Genomic DNA, 22,541 nt, shown 5'->3' with positions numbered 1-22,541 from the left:
TTGAACCTAGGTTTAAATCGTATGCTGCGTCTTTCTTTTCAACTGACCCAGATCTTAAAAGATGCATAGAGCTACTGGTGAGCAAGTTGGCAAGTGTCACAAGCACTACAACGTCTCCTCCTTCAGCAGCAGCCAGAAAAAAATTCAGCTTTCCCAAAAGACCCAGTGGTGATGAAGATATGTCAACCCAACATTTTGACATCTGGTCGGGTCTAAAAGAATTGGCCAATATTAGTGACACCTCTACCGTAACTCCATCTGATATGATCACCATCCAAAGAATGGTGGAGGATTATTTTCATGACACCGTACAAATAGACATGTCACAGAGTCCCTTCGAGTACTGGAAGGAAAAAAAGGCAATTTGGAGGCCCTTGTATGAACTGGCTTTGCATTACTTAAGCTGCCCACCCTCTAGTGTGTACTCAGAGTTTTCAGCACAGCTGGGAACCTTGTGAGCAAACGGAGTAGGAGGCTACTTCCTCAAAATGTGGAAAAGATGATGTTCATCAAAATGAACTGGAAATTCCACGAGGAAGACCTTTCCCGGCAATTATGTCACAGTACAGAATCTTCTGCAATGGTGGATTCCAGCGGGGATTAATTAATATTGTGAGGATGATGTACACACTGATGAGGGTGAGGATGGCAATGACGGTGACATCTTGCCACTGTAGAGCTGTTGCCTTAAGTCGATTGGTAGCTTGTTTTGTGTGGGCCCAAACAAACCAAGCACTTCAGCCACAAAAGTGGTAGTCCCTGTCACTGAAATGCTTAGTTTGTTTAAGAGTGCATGTCCTTTTTAATTTTCAACATAAGGGTGGGTGGGAGGGCCCAAGAACAATTCCATCTTGCACTACCTTTCATTTCTGCCACTGCTGTGTGGCAATGTTTCATAAATGTGCTTTAAACTGTGGTGTCTGTGCCGCTGCTCTGTCGCTTAGTAACCAGCCAGCTCACTGCAGTCTTTGGCCAATAATGGTGGAAACAATATTGTAAGCTATGAGGTGGTCTAAATTGACTGTAAATGACTGGAAATTAATGTTATTGAGGTTAATAATACTCTAGGAACAAAAAAAGGCTAAAATTATGTGATTTTAGCTTTTTTTTTGCCAATTTTTGTAAAAAATCCAAAACCAGACATGGCAGGTTTGGCAAATCCAAATCTGGCGACGAATCAGAGCCAAACCCAAATCCATCAAAAATGGTCTGGCGCACATCCCTAATCCGAATGTGTTTGGTTAAGTAGAGTAATGTGCCACAAGTAGAAAAGGCATCTTGTCATAGGTACTCCAGGCCCCGCCCCCAATCCGTCTCACCCCCAGTCCTGTCCTCTGCCAGACGCGGTAATAGGGTTAATGAGCATGCGCAAACAGGGTCTTTTGCGCATGCGCAAGTTAAATGATTAGTTATTTTCATCGAATACTTTTGATGCAATAGTTACTTACCATCACATAGAAAGTTTTGATGGTGGAAGCCCAGCCATCATTTGATGGCGGGCTTCCGATGTCTACCCCAACTTATAGTTAACCTCTAGCTTTGATTTTCCATCTCCAACAATTGGCTGTGAACATGTGTCCACAATGTTTTATAACCCTTGCGGATCATACCAATTTTCTTTTCATTATTTGCAGAATGTTAATGAGATCTGCCTTAATCATCTATCTTAATGTATATTAGTTATGTGGATGATTAAAATAGCTCAAAAAGAGTGACCATGTTTCAGTTTTTTGTACAAAACAAATGTCATCAACCCATTTGCCATATCCAGATAAAAGAAGTTGCCCAGTGAAACTATTGTGCTTTGAGTTTTATAGTTTAATGACATATACATAAAATGAAAGTCATGGATTAAAATAGCAAGTGACAGCATAAAGCTTTCAGAAATTATGCTGGCAGAGTGATTAAAATGGGGCATGCCGCGAGGCCACGCTCCTTCCCCAAGAGGAAATACTCCTTTTCGGCGCACACCTAATGTCCCTGATTAAAAATGGAAGGGGGAGCACCACTGCTCTTTCTGGCCCAGGGCACCAAAATGTTTGGTTACGGCTCTGACTCACAATCCTCCATCAGCAAATGAGCTGGCAGTTGGAGACTGGAGTGGGCTCTAAAATTATTTAAAAAAGTGGATCCGCAGTAGGACAAAGTAAACACCGAGGAAGAATACATGGATACAGAGCGGCTGCATGCATCCCCACAGGTGAGTGTAATATCTGGTGCTACTCTGTGTGAGTGTGATCTTTACCTGGGGCTGTGAGCATGTTTTAATATATACAGTGCGTGTGTGTATATTATATATATATATATATATATTTTTTTTTTTTGAAGGTCGCTTTGGCAGATGGTTACGCCCCTACTATTGCAATCACCTGGTGGGCCCTTCATGCCCCAGTCCAACACACATATATCTATCTCTCTCTATATCTATCTATATCTGCACAGTAGTGCCCTTATATTAAGGCTGAATCTAAAAAAACGGAAATCTCCTTAGAAAATTCCGGAGGGGGGGGTGGGGGGGCATGGTGTTTAAGTGGCTACACCTCAAAGCTGTTGAAGGTACGGAGCTGAAATTGGCACGGACAGGTAGAACTGAAGCTTGGTGCTGCTTGCCAAATTTCAGAGCAAAAACATTAAAAAAAAAATGAGGATTTGGGAGTAATCTAAAGCTCCAACTGTCATTTTTTTCTGACATTCAATTAGGACCACTTTTCTGCTGTTCTCTATGGGGGATTTTTGGGAAGGCATAACTCAGGGTAGGGGGCGAATTTAGACTTAGGGTTTGTTTTATTAGGTAGCTATTGTTCCGGGAAGTGCTTTTGGGGTTCAGGTAAATTAGAAAGTTAAGGTTTTTAAACTATTACCTCAAGAATGCACCATTGAAGAGATAGGAAATTTCAACTTGCTGGGCAGCCTTAGTAGAAGCCTCCAGCAGGTGTACTCACTGTGGCTCAACTTTGGTGCACAAAGATGGCCGTCGTTTGCGGGCGATAGCGGTGCCGGAACCCAGCAATGGCAGCGAGAGATAGCAGCGGTGCGGCCATCAGCGATGGCAGGGACATCAGCGGCGGCTGTGGCGCTGGTAACGGTGGTGGGGGTAGCTCAGGTGTCAGCGGGACACAACGGCTGCGGAGGAACCGTTGGCGGTGAGCATGGATCCTAGAGGATCCAGTACATGCCTGCCATTTTGCAGAGTTTGGCAGCGGAGCCCATTTCAAAAATGGTGCCTCAGCGCCATTTATGAAATTCAATGATGGCCGCGGAAAGCCAATCATGGCTTGCGACATCATCACTGGTAGCGCCGGGCCCGGCGTCTGTGTGGGAGTCAGCCGCGGGCCTGGATCTGCCAGCCATTCTGCCGAGTACGGCAGCGGCGTCCATTAAAAAAAATTACGCCTCAGCGCCATTTTTGAAACTTAAAGATGGCCACCGTGAGCCAATCATGGCTCGTGACGACATTGCACCGCGCCCTCGGTTGGCTTATATAAGCCAGCGCAAGGAGGCAAGCATGGCAGTCCGACGGCCGGGAGGGAGCAGAGAAGAGCTCCTGAAGGAAATCGACGCCAGAAGTTCTAATGGGTGGCGGCCATGCAAAAGAGCTGACACAGGCTGCCGCCTATTAGGTGAAGAGGACAACAGAATCCCTGGGGAGGTGGCAGCCGTACAAAAGAGCTAATTGGCTGTCACCCTCTAGGTGAAGACACCAGAAGCCCTGGTGGGTTAGCGCCCTACAGGCGAAGACGCTGAAGCCCTGGTGGTTTGGCGCCCGCCAGGCAAAGTAGGCCAGAAGTCTTAGTGGGCGGCAGCCATGAAAAAGAGTTGACACAGGCTGATGTCCAATAGGTGGAGATGCCGGCGCCCTGGCGGGTTAGTGCCCTCCAGGCGAAGATGACGAAGTCCTGGCGGGTTGACGCCAGCCAGGCAAAGACGCCGTAAGTCGTAGTGGGCGGCAGCCACAAAAAAGAGCTGACACAAGCTGCCTTCCACTAGGTGAAGACGACGAAGCCCTGGCGGGATGGTGCCCGCCAGGCGAAGACGTCGGCAGTCCTAGTGGGTGGCAGCAATGAAAAAGAGCCGACACAGGCTGCCACCCACTAGGTGAGGATGCCAAATCCCTGACGGGTTGGCACCCGCCAGTCGAAGGTGCCAGAAGTCCTAGTGGGCGGCAGCCACGAAAAAGAGCTGACACAGGATGCCACCTACAAGGTTAAGATGCCAAAGCCCTGGCGGGTTGGAGCCGCCAGGCGAAGACGACAAAGCCCAGGGGTGGCGGTGACCATGTAAAAGAGCTTAAAAAGGTCGTCGTCCCACAAGGTGAAGACCTGTAAAATAAAATATTACAATTTTAAAGTGTTTTGTGTTTATTTTAATATATTTTTTTACAGGTGGACTACAGGAGCCAGTGGGTCCCTAATGCCCAGCATGCTGGTACTTGTGGTTCTCCAAGTACCAGCATGTAGGGGTGGCTAGCTGGGACCTTTGGTTCACCTGCAAAGAAAAATAACACAATCAACCCAGCACCCACCTCCCAGGGGTGCTAGGGATAGCCCCGGGCTATCAGCCTGGGGTGCCCTGGAGAGGGGGACCCCTTTATTGGGGGAGGTCCCCAACTCCCTAGGGATCCCAAGCCTGGACTGACTAGCGGTCAGGGTTAATGCTTCGGCTGGGGGGCCCAGTGAAAGGGCTCCCCTGGCAGTGGCATTAGTCCCCCGCTAGAAAATGTCTGCTCCTGGCCCTGGAGAGTACAGGGGGAACCTATGCATTTTTTTCCCCCTGTATTTCCAGAACCAGGACCGGATCAGAGCCCAGTGCTGGTTGCACAAAGTATAGGGGACCCCTACTTTGTTTGGCCACGGTATTTTGGCAACCAGGGCTATTTCTGACTAGCCCGGTGTTAGTTGTGCTTAAAGTACAGGGGATCCATATGTCGTTTGTCCTCCGTATTTATGCACAGCCTGGACTGGCCATTAAAAGTCCTAGTGGGCGGCAGCCATGAAAAAGAGCTGACAGGCTGCCGCCCATTAGGTGAAAACGCCGAAGCCCTGGCGGGTTGGCGCCCGCCAGGCGAAGGCACCGAAGCCCTGACGGCTTAGCTCCCACCAGGCAAAAACGCAGAAGCCCTGGCGGCTTGGCGCCCACCAGGCAAAAACGCCGAAGTCCTGGGCTGGTGGCGGCCATAGAAAAGAGATTAGAGCTCCCCAGGTGAAGGTACAGATAAAATTTATTTTATTTCGGTGTCTGTTCACCTTAATATTTAATTTACAGGTGTACTACAGGTATCAGTAGGCCCAGGTTTTCCAAGTTCCAGTATGCGGGGGTGGATTGCTGGGACCTATAGTTCACCTGCAAAAGAAAATAGTATTTAAAATGCACCACACTACACAATCAACCCGGCACCCCCCCCCCCCCCAGGGGTGCCGGAGATAGCCCTGGCCTAATCAGCCTGGGGTGCCCTGGAGAGGGGGACCCCCAGGAATCCTCAGCATGAGCTGACTAGGCTGGGGGGCCCGGTGAAAGGGTTCCCCTGGCAGTGGCATTAGCCCCCCGCTAAAAAAATTCCAGTGCTGGATCTGGAGAATACATGGGGACCCTAATCATTTTTCCCCCCTGTATTTCCAGAACCACGACCGGATCAGAGCCCAATGCTGGTTGCGCAAAGAATGGGGGACCCGTACGTCATTTGTCTCCCATATTTTGGCAACCAGGGCTGTTTCTGACTAGCCCAGTGCTGGCTGTGCTTAAGTACAGGGGACCACTACCTCATTTGTCCCCTATATTAAAGGACAACCAGGACTGGTCGTTAAATGCCTGGTGCTAGTTGTGTTTTTTTGGGGGGAGGGGGGACACCTTTTTTTATTTTACACATTTAATTTTTAACATAGATGGATCTCACTGCTGTGTTCGTGCATCTGTGACTTATTGATTTTATATTCTCAGGTGCATGCCCAGTACCGGTGAGCCCTCTGTCACCCGTTGATGCCCCTTTGCACTGCACCGCTACTACTACCGCTACCTCGCATGCCTACAGCCCACCCCTGCAGTTGTCTCTCACTCTGCACCTCCCAAACCACCTCCTGTGTGCTGGCCCCTCTTCCACCTGTGCTAGTGTACCATTTTGTTGCCCTTCTCCCTTGCAGGTGGCCCGGTTTGTTAATAAAGCTATGAAATTCCGTAGACAAAAAACCTTACGGTTTCACATGTCCCATTAAGGCTTCTTACACAGAATCTGAAATTTCACAAAACCAATTGAATTTCTGCCACTCAAACTTCAGAAAGCAATGAAATTACGATCGTTAAGGCTGACGCCTTAATGGATGTGTTCCTGTGAGATACAGATATGGTATGCCATGACACCATGTGGTTAACTGCAGATTCAGCACTCTCACAGAGTGAGATTGCTGTCACTCATAAAATGGTGGAGCTGTTAATTCACAGATGTGTGCTCATTGGAATACACACATGCAGTCTATGCAACTGAGGTCTCAGCAGAACATAGAGCTGCGCAGATGGGATAAGAGTATGGTAGATGGGGGAGAAGATAGAGCGGTGTGGATGGGGAAGACAGAAAGGCGTGGAGATGGGAAGATTAAGCAGTACAGATTGGGGCAAGCCAAAGTGATGCAGATGGGTTGAAAACAGTGGTGCACATGGGTTAGACAGAGTTGCACAGTTTGTGGAAACACAGTAACATGAATGGGGAATACAGAGTGGCATGGATGCGGGAAGATAGAGCAGCGCAGATGGGTAAAGACAGATTGGTGTGGATGAGGAATACAGACTAGCACAATGGGAGAACAAACAACAATAGGGATTTGGGAAGAAAGATTGGTGCGGATGGGTGGGAAAACAGTAGTGTGGGGGGGAGACAGTGGCACAGTTGGGGGGGACAGAATGGTGCAGATGGAGGAAGGAAGAGTGGCAGAGAGGAGGGGGAAGACTGATGGACGTGGCGTGGTGCAGATAGAAGGTAAAACATACATTACCAGGTTTTCATTCCAACTAGCCAGATTGGACAAATATCTGACAGAAAATTGTATAGTTGATGCCCTACTGACAGTTGAATATGCACAGTGTCTTGTTATTGTATGCCTTAGTGTATTTACAACATGGGTTATGTTGCTACGGCAACAGTGGTAGGTTCAGCTGATAGGGCTAACCTGAGAGCGCGGCTGCATGACGTCCAGAGTGCCGCGACGTGGGCGCAGGGAATGAGCGGCGGCGTACTCCATGTGCGCCTTATCCACTGATTGAGGTAATTTTTACTCGTGTACATATACAGACATACATATATGTGCTTTTGCTATAATACTTTGTATCCAAGATGACAGACCTGAGCCCGAAACGTCGGATTAAACTTTACTGATTACCAACTCAGTTATGGAGTGCTGCCATTGTGTGAATTAATATATATTATATATATATATATATATATATATGAAAAGTTATGGTCACTTAGGCCAAAAGAGGGCACTCATCAGTATAAGGAAAATGAAGGCTTTATTGATTCAACAGGTGTATCATAAGTCGACGTTTCGACCCCTGAGTGTCATTGTCAAGACAGTCCAAAAAAGCATCAGCACAGCTTGCAGTCAAAAGGCACACTGACTGCATGCTGTGCTGATGCCTATTTGGACTGTCTTGACAATGACCCTCAGCGGTCGAAACATCGACTTATGATACACCTGTTGAATCAATAAAGCCTTCATTTTCCTTATACTGGTGAGTGCCCTCTTTTGGCCTAAGTGACCATAACTTTTTCTATTATTGGTACAGGGACTGCCTGTTACTTTAGTGGAGCCCCCCCTTGCTGAACTCTGTTGGTATGCGAGTGTGGACTATTGATATATATATATATATATATATATATATATATATAATATAAAATTTATTATTCCTCCCCCCCAGCAAATTCGGAAATTAGTGTACCAGTACAGAAAAGTGTAAACCCCCCAAAAAATAGACTATCTAAAAAATAGAATTAAACAAAAATAATATGAAGACTTTGGACTAATATTGAATACTGTCAGGGGTGTACCATCTGTATTACATGTAGTGATGTATCCATGTACAGACTCTAGAATAAGTGCAATGTGCGTGGTGGACACAGGCCTGTGAGTCATGATTGGCCCCACGCTGTACAATTGGCACCCAGAAGTCCGCGGCATAGTGCAGGAGTCTTTGCTATTTTCTGCACTGGCGTCATAATATGCAAGAAATAGCTGTAAGGATGGCACTGCCAGCAGTCATGTACATGTTCTAAAAGGAGCAACGAGCAAACTTAATGAGCCAAAGACAAATTAAATGTAATAGTCATTTTCTGCTTCTACTATTTAAATACTCACAAAACGTGGATATTAATTATTCAGATGCACACTGGGTACTCCGTAAACATTTAACGACATTAAAAGGTACTTCGTGCACACACACAAAAAAATCTCACATTCATTAACCCCTTAGCTGCTAAGGACTAAGCACAGCAGACGTTCAAATGGAGGGGTTAGGATTTACAAAAAAGTACCCCCTATACAATTGATGTTGCTTGGACTTGATAGGGGCTTACATCATCAAGTCATTACTAAGCTAACCTTTTAGAAATTTGGGAAATAGGGAATAGATCATTAAAAGTGCTCTATATCTCTCATTTGGGCACAGACACAGGAGTATCCTCTTTTGATAGAGGCCAGTGGGGTGTTGGAATGTGGAGGGGGGATGGGGTGAGTGTGTGTCTGGGTGCTGCTGAGGGGTTAGTAGTTAATATGGGGGGTGACTTGGTGCTGCTGGGGTGTTTGTAGTTAATGTGGTTTGGGGGGTGCAAGTACTGCTGGGAATGAATATTGCCAGTGAATGCGAGGGGTGAAGGGGGCAACAACTCTCTCGCCTTGAGGCTCCCAGTATGAGCTTATGCCCTAGCCTCAAATCTCCCAAATTGTAGCTTCAATAAAATAAGGCACCACCCTCATTTGATGCAGTAAGTTGACTATTTTTAGTTATCTTTGGTGCAAAGTGGCGTACCCGAAATGAGTTTGAACGCCATTGTATGAATTAGCCACTGCGACGGCATATGCAGCTTGAGTGCTCACTGCGTGCGACGAGGTTAGCAACTTCTGAGTAAGGTCAGACCTGTTTTAATTGTGTGTGAGGGACCGATGTTCCCGATGTATACGCAGCACTGCAAGGTATTACGGATGAACGAAAGTGGTAGGGGTGTCTCTATGCTGACTTTGGGCATCTCTGTACTCACTTTGCGATTGAAGTCATTAGCATATTTTCACAGCAGACCTGCGTACGTACTCGCAGCTGTGATCGCAACAGAGATCCGTAGTGAAACAGGCCCTAAGTCGCACACAGATATACAAGTGTCACACATCAAATTAATAAATGTAGTCTCGTGAAACGATTGTGACTAAGATGCATTTTCGGATGAAAAACAAGCAAAAATTATGGTGAAACTTTCGCACCACATAGCGTTAGGTGTGGACGCTTTTGTATCAGCAATCCTCATCCTCATACATCTTTACTGCAGTCGCGCCAAACAGCCCCTCTCGGCGTGCCAGGTCCCATGAGACTCTGCTAGCTCCGGGCATCTATTTGCAACTTTGTCTGAAAATGCATTTAGGTCGCAATGCGATGCTACTAGGATGCACCAGGGGATTGTGCAATTAGTTTGATGTGCGACACTTGTAAATCTGTGTGCGACTGAGTCTCTGAACCAGCATACGAAGTGGTACGATGCAGTGGCCGCTGCTTATTTCTACTCCAAGTTCAGTTTACAGACTCAGGCGCACATAGATATAGAAGTGTTAATCAGAAGTGTCTCCTGGTGCATCAAATTGCAACTAAGATGAATTTTCAGCTCAAAATATGCCAACTGCTAGGGGAGTTGCACGGGCATTTCGTGCTGCATGGTGTATTGAGGATAGATATAGGAGGACACGTGTACAATGTCTTCTGAAAAAAAACAATGTGCATATAACAAGGTGGGAACTGTATAAATAATTACTGATATTAATGTTGGAATGTGACCAGATCAAAAATTGTCAAAATAGGTTCAGTAGTGAATGCATTAAATTAGTATCTTAAAATCAAAATAATAAGAGTTATGGTATAACATACCTTTGTTAACTCTTTTCTCCGAGGTCCATAGGATCCACAGGAACTACCTTGGGGTATGTGGTTGGAGTGATCCAGACACCAAACTGTTACTAACTTTAGCTCCCAGGATGCACTGGGTCGTCCTCCATATATAACCCGCCCCTGGCTACAGGCACTTAGTTTGTTACGAAGCCCAAGGCAGGAGAAGGAAAGAGGAGAAGGAAGGACAATTGTACACCAGAAACACTCTAGAAGAGGGAATCATTGAAATACAGAAGAAAAAAAGATTACCCAACAACCACCAGGTGCGTTATGGTGGGTGCCCTGTGGACCTCAGAGAGAGAGTTAACAAAGGTATGTTATACCATAACTCTTATTTTCTTCTTCTGGTTCCATAGGATCCACAGGAATTACCTTGGGAATGTCCCAAAGCAGTTCCCTTAAGGGTGGGGACGCTCCTGTTTAGCAGAAAGGAGAATCCGGCGCCCAAAGGAGAGAGGCAAAAGTATCAAAGGTGTAAAATTTGAGAAAAGTGTGGCTGGAAGACCAGATGGCTGCCTTGCACAATTGTTCAGCAGAGGCACCATGATGAAACACCCACGATTGTCCCAGAGATCGAGTAGAATGTGCTGTCACTGTGTTTGGAACAGAGAGATCAGCTTGCGTGTAAGCCTGATAAATCATCATACAATGCCATCTAGCCAGAGACTGTTTGTTAGCTGGCCAGCCTCGCTTATGACAGCCATACAACACAAAAAAAGAATCCAATTTCCGAAAGGAGGTCTCTGGGCGTCTCATATACCAGGGAGGCAGGGAGAAGCAACCCAGATGCAGGAGACCTCCTCTCTGGACCGGCGTCTGGGCTGGGGGAGGGGCTGTCGGGGAGAGCCTACCTCCCCTAGGCTGTATCAATGCACCAGGTGCACTGGCTTTTTACATGTCTGCCGCCAATGTCCCCGGTGACAGAATTATATGCCCCACGGTCTAGTGGGAGAAGCAGTCGTCCCTGGTTCCCCACTACAGCAACCTCTGGCAGGTCTCCACTGCCAGAGGTACAGACTGCCACGTTGTTACCCGCAAACAGGCATCCACCTTACCTGCATTCCCGTGTCTCCCAGCTGCAGTACCGGGGCCAGCGTTTAGTGACACTCCGCTGGCGCCAGCCGAAATCACCAGTTCACTCACTGGTGTTGCGACGCCGGTGGGGGTTGATGGAGCAGCATCACAGGCGTCCATCCGGAGGCCTAGAGCTGCTTACTCATTTAAAAAAGAAACCAAAGCTTGAGACTACGGGAGCAGTCCCGTGTCTACAAGGTGCACTGATGCTGCGCAGCAAACAAAAAAACTAAATGCCTATAGCCAGGGGCAGAGTATATAGTATATGGAGGACCCAGTGCATCCTGGGAGCTAAAGCTTGTAACTGTTTGGTGCCTAGATCACTCCAACCACATACCCCAAGGTAATTCCTGTAGACCCTATGGAACCCGAAGAAGAAAATTATTTAACAGTTTCAACACAAATATTAATATACAGAATCTGTAGACAGAAGAACTTATTTTTTTCATCATATAAAGGTTGTTTAATTAAAGATAACATTTGACCTGACATAAGATGGGTAGCTATCTCTAAACTTACATAATTACATCAGTAACATAAAGGTATGGCTTGGATTTAATTTTGGATAAAAACAATACAACAAGACTAGTGAATTAAGTTAGATGATGTTTTATGTCAGATTTTTTTTTTATGTGCACTATACAGAGACCAAAAATTTGAGTTATGGTATAACATAACTCAGTTAACTCTTTTTCTTCGAGGTCCATAGGGTCCACAGGATCTACCTTGGGGGTATATAGTTGGAGTAATGCATTGCACTAAACAGCTTACAGCTTTGAAGCTCCCACAGCATGCTCTGGTCTTCTTCCCTATATACCCCACCCACAGCCATTCAGTTTGTAAACAAGCCTAATGGCAATTGACGGAAATTGGAGAAGGAAGTACAGTACAAAGTACCCAAGAAACACTCAAAATACAAAGAGGGAATCAGTGATACAAAAAAGCAAAGAACAGATCCTAACTGAGGCCGGGTGCGTCAGGGTGGACGTCCTGTGTAACCCATGAACCTCAAAGAAAATGTTAACTGAGGTATGTTACACCATAACTCTTATTTTCTTCTTCAAGGTCCATAGGCTCCACAGGATCTACTTTGAGGACATCCTAAAGCAGTTCCCTTAAGGGTGGGGAAGCTCCTTAGCAGAGATGAGAATTTGCCACCCAAAGAAAGCTTCCTGGGAGGCAAAAGTATCAAATGTATAGAATTTGATAAAGGTATGGACGGAAGACCAAGTGGCTGCCTTGCACAGCTGTTCAGCCGAGGCGCCATGTCTAACCAACAAACGATGGTCCCGCAGCCAGAGTAGAATTTGATGTCACCTTGTTTGGGACAGGAAGATCAGCCTATGTATAGACCTGAGGAATAGTCACACGCAACCAGCGAGTCAAAGTCTGTTTGTTAGCTGGCAAACTTCGTTTGTGATACCCATATAACACAAAGAGCGCATCTGATTTCCTGATGGAGTTGGCACAATCCACGTAGATACATAGGGCACGAACCACATCCAGGGAAGCTTCACCGTTCGAAAGGTCTGAAGACTGAAAGGCTGGGACTACAATTTCTTTATTAATATGAAAACGGGATGCCACCTTTGGAAGGCAACCCACTCTAGTACGGAGTACAGCTCTATTTTGATGAAAAATCAAATATGGGGAGCGACATGACAGTGCTGCCAAATCAGAACCTCTGAGCTGTGGAAATAATGAGGAGTAAAAGTGTCTTCGCTGTCAACCATCTAAGGTCCACCTTATCCAAGCGCTCAAAAGAAGAAGCTTGCAGTGCCCTGAGAACCAAAGATAAATCCCACGGTGCCACCAGAGGGACAAATGGTGGTTGCAGATGGAGAACCCCCTGCAAAAATGTTCTAACATCCGGCAGGGGAGCAATTCTGTGCTGAAACCATACTGACAATGCAGAAACCTGGACTCTCAAGGTAGCCAGGCATAGACCTAAGTTTAATCCCGCCTGAAGAAAAGCAAGCAATCGCGAGACCTTGAAAACTTTAGGGTCATATTTTCTGTGGGAACACCAAAGAAAAAATGAATGCCAAATCCTGTGATAGATACGGGCTAAAGCAGGCTTCCTTGCCCTCAGCATCGTCTGGATCACAGAAATAGAGAAACCTTTGGCTGTGCTCTTGTAGGCACACAATGGTCATCTGGAGATGACATTGTAATATCTCCTGAGATTGTGCCAATATCAGGAGATCATCCAAATATGGCAGTATCCTGACTCCTTGTCATCTGAGATGAGCTGTCATGACTGCCATTATCTTGATAAATACCTGAGGGGCTGTGGCCAACACAAAGGGTAGAGCCTGAAATTTGTAATGTTGTTGATCTACCGCCATTCTCAGAAGTGCTTGGTGAGATCGTGCAACAGGAATATGCAGATAAGCATCCTGTATATCAAGGGAGACCATGAACTCTCCAGGCTCCATTGCCAGCATAAATGACCATAGGGTTTCCATATGGAATCTGGGCACATGGATGAATCTGTTGTGAGACTTCATATTCAGGATAGGACGATATGACCCATTTTGGTTTCTGAATCAAAAACAAATTTGAATAATAACCCCCTTCCCTGTTGCGTCACTGGAACGGGGATTATGACTCCCGAACTCAGGAGGACCCCAATAGCCTCCTGGAAGGCCAAAGATCTGACCGGGTCTACCGGAAGTGTTGTACCAACAAACCTCTGAGGAGGATGCCTCAGGAACGTTATGGCGTAATCATGAGAGACCACCTGTCGAACCCAGGTATCCACGCCTCAGACATGAGATTCATCAGTTGTTGAGACTGAGAAAAATAATCTTTAGCCACCTTCTGACACCTAAAGACCGGAGTCTTAGGTTTCGGCGGAACCTTCTCTTCCTCTATACTGAAGATAGATCTAACCGCTCTCACCAGAGAGAGGACATCCATAGAGGTTTGATGGTCTTCTTCCACTGAGCAAGACCAAGAACTCTAGAGTATCAGAGTGCGATGAGGAGGTTGAGTCAGAATCCTGAGGCAACATCTGAAGAGAACCACTCTTATGACCCGGCTTTACTGCCACTGGTCTATTCGCCTGCAGCACCTACTGAGGGGCTATAGATGGCAGCATACTCTGACTAGAGTGAGCAGAAGAATGAAACCAACAGGAATTCATGTGGGAAATATACAGTGCATCCGGAAAGTATTCACATCGCTTTACTTTTTCCACATTTTGGGGGTCATTCAGACCCACTCGCGAGTGGGTCGATTTTCCCAACTGCGCATGCGCATGACGGAGGGAGCTCCGTCGTGCGTATGCGCGAGACCCGACGAGCGAAGGACTTTCCATCGCTCGGAGTGTCTCATCAAAGGGGGCGTGCTGTCGATGGTGACTGACAGCACGCCCCCTTTGCTGGGCGTGCCTGCCAGACGGAGGCGTTCCCAAGGGAACGCCTACCGTCTGAAGCCAGCCCCACTGACATCACTAGTGATGTCAGTGGGAGTGATTTTGGCTCTGATAGAGCCAAAATCACTCCTGGCCTTGCGGTTGAAAAACCCAACCGCAGGCTTTTACTCGCAGTTCCGATGGTCGCAATGGTCAAGACCATCGCGACCATCATTTTGCACGCTCGTATATGCTGTGGGTGGTGACCCACAGCTATACGAGCGTCCAGGAGGACGCTCCATATTAATGGAGGTGGGCCCTGATTCAGAGCGAGCGCCTGGTCAGAGCGTCCGGCTCTGAATCAGGGCCTTTGTTTTTACAGCCTTATTCCAAAATAGAATAAATTAATTTTTGTCCTCAAAATTCTACACACAATACCCCATAATGACAACGTGTAAATAGCTTTTTTGAGATTTTTGCAAATTTAATTTAAAAAAACCCCTAAGAAATCACATATACATAAGTATTCACAGCCTTTGCCATGAAGTTCAAAATTGAGCGCATGTGCATCCTGTTCCACTGATCATCCTTGAGATGTTCCTACAGCTTCATTGGAGTCTACCTGTGGTAAAGTGAGTTGTTTGGACAGGATTTTGAAAGGCATAAACCTGTCTATATAAGGTCCCACACTTGACAGTGCATGTCAGAGCACAAACCAAGCATTGAAGTCCAAGAAATTGTCTGTAGACCTCTGAAACAGGATTGTCTCGAGGCACAAATCTGGGGAAGGGTACAGAATAATATCTGCTGCTTTGAAGGTCCCAATGAGCACAGTGGCCTCCATCATCCGTAAATGGAAGAAGTTCAGATCCACCAGGACTCCTCCTAGAGTTGGCCGGCCGTCTAAACTGAACAATCGAGGGAGTAGGACCCTAGTCAGGGAGGTAACCAATTACCCGATGGTCACTGTCAGAGCTACAGCATTCGTCTGTGGAGAGAGAAGAACCTTCCAGAAGGACAACCATCTCTGCAGCAATCCACCAATCAGGCCTGTATGGTAGAGTGGCCAGACGGAAGCCACTCCTTAGTAAAAAGCCGCCTGGAGTTTGCCAAAATGCACCTGAAGGACTCTCAGACCATGACAAACAAAATTCTCTGGTCTGATGAGACAAAGATTGAACTCTTTGGCATCAATGCCAGGCAGGGCCGGATTTACCGCCAGGTAACCTAGGTGCCCGCCTAGGGCCCGGCGGGTCCAACGGGACCCACGGATGGGTCCCCTGAAATCCGGCCCTGATCATTTGGCAGACTCAGTGGCGGATATATCGGTGGTGCCGGTGCATTGCACCGCTGGCCGCCGTTCCCGTGGCAATTAAAGGGCCCATACAGCAGCACTGACAGCAGTGCTAATAGCACTGCGTTGGCCATAACAAAGAAGGAGGAGGTGTCCGGACCTCCTCCTCTCCACCCCTATAGTCTCATCTCCTTCCCTGAACTCATTCTCTGAGACTGCTGTCACGAGGGGTCCGACGTCACAATCTAGTGACCGGCCCTGGCGTATAGGAGAGGATCGCTACAGCAGGTAGTGAGATGAGTCAGGCAGCAGGCAGGTCCGATGTTTTTGCTATCTCTCTGATGGGTTTGTTTTGATCTTTCAGCCTAATGATGGCTTGCTTCACTGATAGTGACAGCTCTTTGGATCTCATATTGAGAATCGACAGCAACTGATTCCAAATGCAAATGTCACACCTAGAATCAACTCCAGACCTTTTACCTGCTTAATTGATAATGAAATAACAAGGGAATAGCCTACACCTGTCCATGAAATAGTCCCATTACTTTTGGCCCCTTAAAAAGTGGGAGGCACATATAGAAACCGTTGTAATTCCTACACCGTTCACCTGATTTGGATGTAATTACCCTCAAATTAAATCTGAAAGTCTGCAGTTAAAGCACATCTTGTTTGTTTAATTTCAAAGCCATTGTGGTGGTGAATAGAGGCCAAAATATGAAAATGCTGTCAATGTCCCAATATTTATGCACCCGTGTGTGTGTGTGTGTGTGTGTGTGTGTGTAATATATATATATATATATATATATATATATATAAAATCCTTCATTTATATGGCGCCACAAGGTTTCCGCAGAGCCTAACAAAGTACATCAATTGTTTTTCAGGAGGGTGGGCCCCAAACCTGTACCTTGCCCAGGGCCCCATGATGTCTAAATCCAGCACTGATGCCAGGCGTCATGTTTGGAGGAAACCAGGCACCGCTCATCACCAGGCCAATACCATCCCAACAGTGAAGCACGGTGGTGGCAGCATCATGCTGTGGGGGATGTTTTTCAACAGCAGGAACTTGGAGACTAGTCAGGATAGAGGGAAAGATGAATGCAGCAATGTACAGAGACATCCTGGATGAAAACCTGCTCCAGAGCACTCTTGACCTCAGACTGAAGCGACGGTTCATCTTTCAGCAGGACAACGACCCTAAGCACACAGCCAAGATATCAAAGGAGTGGCTTCAGGACAACTCTGTGAATATCCTCGAGTGGCCCAGGAAGAGCCCAGACTTGAATCAGATTGAACATCTCTGGAGAGATCTGAAAATGGCTGTGCACCAACGCTTCCCATCCAACCTGATGGTGCTTGAGAGGTGCTGTAAAGAGGAATCGGTGAAACTGCCCAGAGATAGGTGTGCCAAACTTGTGGCATCATACTCAAAAAGACTTGAGGCTGTAATTGCTGCCAAAGGTGCATCAACAAAGTATTGAGCAAAGGCTGTGAATACTTATGTGCATGTGATTTCTTAGTTGTCTTCTTTTTTAATTAAATTAGCAAAAATCTAAAAAAAACTTTTTACCTGTTTTCATTATACAGTATTGTGTGTAGAATATTAAGGATAATAATTAATTTATTCCATTTTGGAATAAGGCTGTAACATAACAAAATGTGGAAAAAGTGAAGCGCTGTGAATACTTTCCAGTTACACTGTACATAGAAGGAGGCAATATCGTGGCAGGAGCACGCAACGCTGCGGCCCTGATCACCAAACGCCACAACGCCTGAGACAAAGAGGCCACCCAGGGCGGTTCTTGTGCTGGTGCAGATGCACAAGATAGAAAAGATGGCTTTTTACAACAGGCACTACACCACCTATCTTGCACAAAATCCTGCTCAGACAGGCCTGCAAAACAGGATTTACATGGTTTCAGCACATGAAGCTCATCCTTCTCTCCTTTACCTTTAGACATAGCAATGTGTAACAGGTATAAGGTATACAGTATAAGTGAAATGTGACTTTATATGAAAAACCCCACACACCTTCAGAGGGATGAGGAGAAACACAGTGATAGATATATCTGACAGTTTTGAAAAGGCAGTATAAATACAGCAGCTAGCATCAGTGTCACATACGATGCATAAATATAATCAAACGCTAATGAGCTTTGAATCAACTGACCAGCTCCCCAGGGATATTGGTAGGATATAGAGTGCTATATACCTGACCCAAGGGAGAGGAAGCTGCGTCTGGCTTGGGGGAGGTGCAGCAGGTGGATCGCCTATCTCCCCATAGTTGCGATTCTGACGGCACGGGTTTGCTGGCCTCACAATAGTAGACGCTCCTAGTGCGCTCCAGTGCGTTTACTACCCGTCCCTGGCGACAGACAATATGGCCCTGGCCGCCTTAGTGAGGACACGTTAAACGAGACCTTCACCCATTTCCTACATCGGAGGCCTGGACTGCTTCGCGCACGATTCCCCACGCGAGGAATCATCTTACCTGCCATCTCGGTGAATCCGATCGCAGTCCGGACCCTATCGATGCCGCTAGCTAAGCCGCACTTAGGCCCGCCGAAATCCCCAGGGCATATAGCAGTACTGGCGTTTCAGCATCTGCGGAGGTAGAAGCAGTCGCAGTATATGCGTCGTATTTGGCGCCTAATACCGCTAAACTTAGAAGTTCAAAAGACTAAAGAGGTGTATCCACTACAAGATCTGAAAACGACTGCACGATTACGACATTGTAATCGTTCAGTCGTTTGTCAGTCGTGTGATGAGCCTGCACTGAACGAGGAGATGTTCAGTGCAGGGTCATCAATCATCTGGAAACATGCTGAACCTGACTATATCGTCAGGTTGACCAGCATGTTTGAAAAATCATAGATAGATGTCTAAACAACCAGCGGGCACGCGCATTGCTGGTCGTTTTAGACACTTTTGCAAACGAATTGCAAACGATTGAACAATGGAACGTTCGTTCAACTTAATCGTCTAGTGGATACCCCCCTTAACGTAAATCAAAAAAGGAAAATCCTGGGACTGCCTGGGCAGTCCCGCTGTTAAAAATGTGCGTCTGGATACTTGCCGCGCACCAAACAAAAAAACTGAATGCCTGTGGCTGGGGGCGAGGTATATAGGGAGGACCACCAGTGCATGCTGGGAGCTTCAAAACTGTAAAGCTGGCCACACACTAGGCCAACTTACATCCAACCAGCCAACTAGTTGATTGGTTGGAATTAAAATCTGGTAAGGAATGGGAGTAAATGATGATCTGCAATTTGCTACTAAATGCCAGAAAACAGATGAAAATGGTCGTCAGACAAGTTTGTTAAATGTTTGATCTAAACAATATGTTCAAACAACAGCTTTTGTCAATTTTCCGGCGTTTGGGAGCAAATTGCTAATTGTCATTTGCTTTCATACCTTACCAGATTTTCATTCCAACCAATTAACTAGTTGGCTGGTTGGATGTAAGTTGGTCTAGTGTGTGGCCAGCTTAAGCTGTTTGGTGCAATGGATCACTTCAACTGCATACCCCCAAGGTAGATCCTATGGACCCTATGGACCCTGAAGAAGAAAGGAAGCTTTATCTGCCCCTACACCAAAAATAAAAGCAAAATAAAACAAAGTTATAACTTTTTATCAGTTTAACAAAAAAATGGTATTGTGGTTTGCTCATGAATGCATAATATACCCCAGTCATAAAGAAGTTATGTCAAAGCGTATGCTCTTTTAAAATAAATGTTAAACATAGTAATACATACTTAACTGTGAAAGCACTCTCCAAAGAAACATTTTCATCATGAAAAGTCACTTGGCAGTATCGAATGTCAGAAATTGAAGTCGCCACATCGACATCAGGCAAAAGTCCCTTTACCAATTTCTCTTTGTTGACACTAGGTGTCCAGTTGACCTATTACAGTTGTAGAGACAAAATAAGGCATTAAATGACAGCTGTGTCCTTACTAAGCTTTGCTAAAATTGCAGCAAAGACCCATCTATTTTGCGCCACAGTGATGGATACAATGATGCACCATGTTATCAGCCATTCATAATGTGAGTTCATGCAAAAGATCCCCCCTTCATGTTTATGAAAAAGGCAAGAAAATTGCTAATATTCAAATAAAAAAGCTAAAATTAGCAAAAGACAAAATAGCTGAATATTAAACAAAGAGCATTAAAGAGTCCTAGTTAAAGTTGCTGGCCATCCTTAAAACTAGCAAAGCAGTACTTATAAGGTCACAGCATGATTTTCCACATTGTCAGTCTTATGCATATAGACTACAAAAGTTGACTGGTCATTATGTTATTTGCTATTTTTTAATGTTTTTATTTTTTTAAATCGGTTTACATTTTCGCTACTTTTGTGCAAAATTTGCAATTGTGAAGTACAGAGCTAGTGAACCATTATTTACAATGTTGCAACAATCACATTCAATATGCAATGTCTTTATTTAGAAACAGCCTGCTGCTTTTGTTTTTACTTTAACACATGTTGATTATAATGAGGTCAATGGAATATCCTCCACAGAAGTACAAAAGCTTGTTAGCTACACATGTCAAATACATTAATGTCCGTTGTTAAAATGGTAGTGGGTACCCAGTCTAAGTAGGGTTGCTGCTATTTCCAAGTTGGAGAAAGGACCTCTGTGACGTAGACACCACGTGACCGCTGCAGGAGGCTGGACCGCTCCTGCGTTACCATCCACTAGGGCATAGAGGGGGAATATATATTTGTGGCGAGCGCAGCAAGCCACCGTGCCCGAAGCGCGGCGAGCGTAGCGAGCCCGCGAGGGAACACTTTTGGCCCCCCGTTACCATCCCCGCACCTCCCCCTTTCAGGCAGAGTCACGTGGGTGTGATGTCACAGGGCCATCAGCCCTGTACAGTCTAGACCTTACCGTCTAAGTAGGTAGGATACATTTAATTTATTATTTATGGAAGCCCGTCTAACCATAAGATATAATTTAACTTCTTACAACACTTAAAATCTATTATAATAAATGGATTAAAAAGTGACCACATTATGGTCACAGGATGTAGTCAGCATCCCGGCAGTCAGAATACCAGTGGAATTCCCGACTCCAGAATCCCCACAGCTGACATCCCAATGGTAAATATTAGGGTTAGGGGGAGGATTACGTACTAGGGAGAAAGGGTAAAGGTGCATACACACAAAACGATTTTTTGAACGATTATCGATATCGTTCAATCGTTGAAAAAATCGTTCACTTTCCGAGTTAAAACGATGAACGATTATCGTTCATGCGCGTTCACGTTTGTAGTTTGTACTTCAGTCAGATTGACCAACTGAACGATTTTCATTAAGGGAATATGCAAAAATCGTTTGTAGTTCAAAAAAATCGTTCATTACACTTTAAAAAATCTGACAGATAATATAACAGAAAATCGTTCATAAAATCGTTGGTAACAAAATCGTGTGTGTATGCAGCTTTTAGTGTTAGGCTGCGGGGGGAGAGTTAGTGTTAGGATGTGGGAACGGTGGGTTAGCGTTGTGGGGAGGGTTAGGGGTTACTTTTAGGCAAGTTACCTAACCCTGTCGGCATTCTGACTGCTGCTGTCTGTATTCTAACAGCCGGCATCACGAACACCGGGTTCTTGAGTATGGGATGCCGAAGGTCAGAATACCAATGCCGGCATCCTGACAAAGTTAGGATACAGACCTGTCGGTTGGTATCCTAACCCTACCCCCAAGCTCGGACTGGGCAGCCAGAAAATCGGGTAATTCCCCAGTGGATTGTGACCATGCCCTTCGCAGAGAGGTGTGGCTTAGCGGTCCGCAAACAGGGTGAGGGGGAGGGTACGCTGCTATCAGGACCTGATTAACAATGGGAGTGAAATTCCAGAACCCCAGCCCTCCGAAGCCTCGCCTGCGGCCAATAAAGCTCCGCCCACCAGCGGGTGGCTGAAGCTCCACCCACTTCCTTGGTAAACTAGTTTCAGAGCATTTACCAATGATGTCATGCACAGCCAGCGGGGAAAGAATCCCAGGCTGCTGCAGGAGCTCACTGCACAAACACAGAGCAGAGGTGCCAGGTCCATCCATTACTGAGAGACATATCCTCCCTCAAGACAGGTAAGTGTAACGGATGGTGTGAAAACTGTTTTAGTGTTATCCATTGTTAGCCCTTCCCTAGTGCCTAACCCTAACCCCTAACCCTCCCCCTAGTGCCTAACCCTACCCCCAGTACTTACCTTTGGGATTCCGGCTGATGGGATGCCAGCATTCTGACAAGTGTTGGGATTCTGGCGTCGGCATTCTGAATGCCAGAATCCCCGCGGTCGGAATTATGACTGCATCCCCTAGTAAACAACCCCTGGTCACATCACATACAGTACAACCATTACAGACCAATTTCTTGACTAGATGCTAACCTGAAATGTTTTTAAAGTGAAGGTCTCACATTTTTGCTAAATTTGTTGCTCAATGTCAAACTTTGATACAGATGCGTCCTCACACATCTTTTTCTGTGGTCACGCTAAACAGCCCCTCTCGATGAGCTAGGTCCTGTGAGACTCTGCTAGCGTCGGGCTTCTTTTTTTTTCCCGAAACGCGACAGTCTCTGAATCTGTATACAAAGTGATATGATGCAGCGGCCACGGCTCTTTTACTTGCTAAGTTCCATTGTGCTCTGTATACAGACTCAGTCGCACACAGATATACAAGTGTCA

General features: G+C 46.0%; 1 protein-coding gene across 2 annotated transcripts in view; it reads right to left on the bottom strand.

The window, feature by feature from the left end:
- SMCHD1 (structural maintenance of chromosomes flexible hinge domain containing 1) overlaps positions 1-22,541 on the bottom strand; it is a 397,862-nt gene that overhangs the window by 186,564 nt on the left and 188,757 nt on the right. For both annotated transcript variants that reach the window (XM_088469636.1, XM_088469637.1), the window contains exon 26: positions 19,613-19,761. In XM_088469636.1, coding sequence (XP_088325762.1) covers positions 19,613-19,761 — 149 coding nt within the window. The remainder of the gene's footprint in view (positions 1-19,612; positions 19,762-22,541) is intronic.

This window comes from Taudactylus pleione, unplaced genomic scaffold, assembly GCF_031769625.1.
Source record: "Taudactylus pleione unplaced genomic scaffold, aTauple2 ptg000093l, whole genome shotgun sequence".
NCBI classification, from domain to species: Eukaryota; Metazoa; Chordata; class Amphibia; order Anura; family Myobatrachidae; genus Taudactylus; species Taudactylus pleione.
The sequence above is the reverse complement of the archived record's forward strand: the minus strand, read 5'-3'. Positions and strand labels throughout refer to the sequence as shown.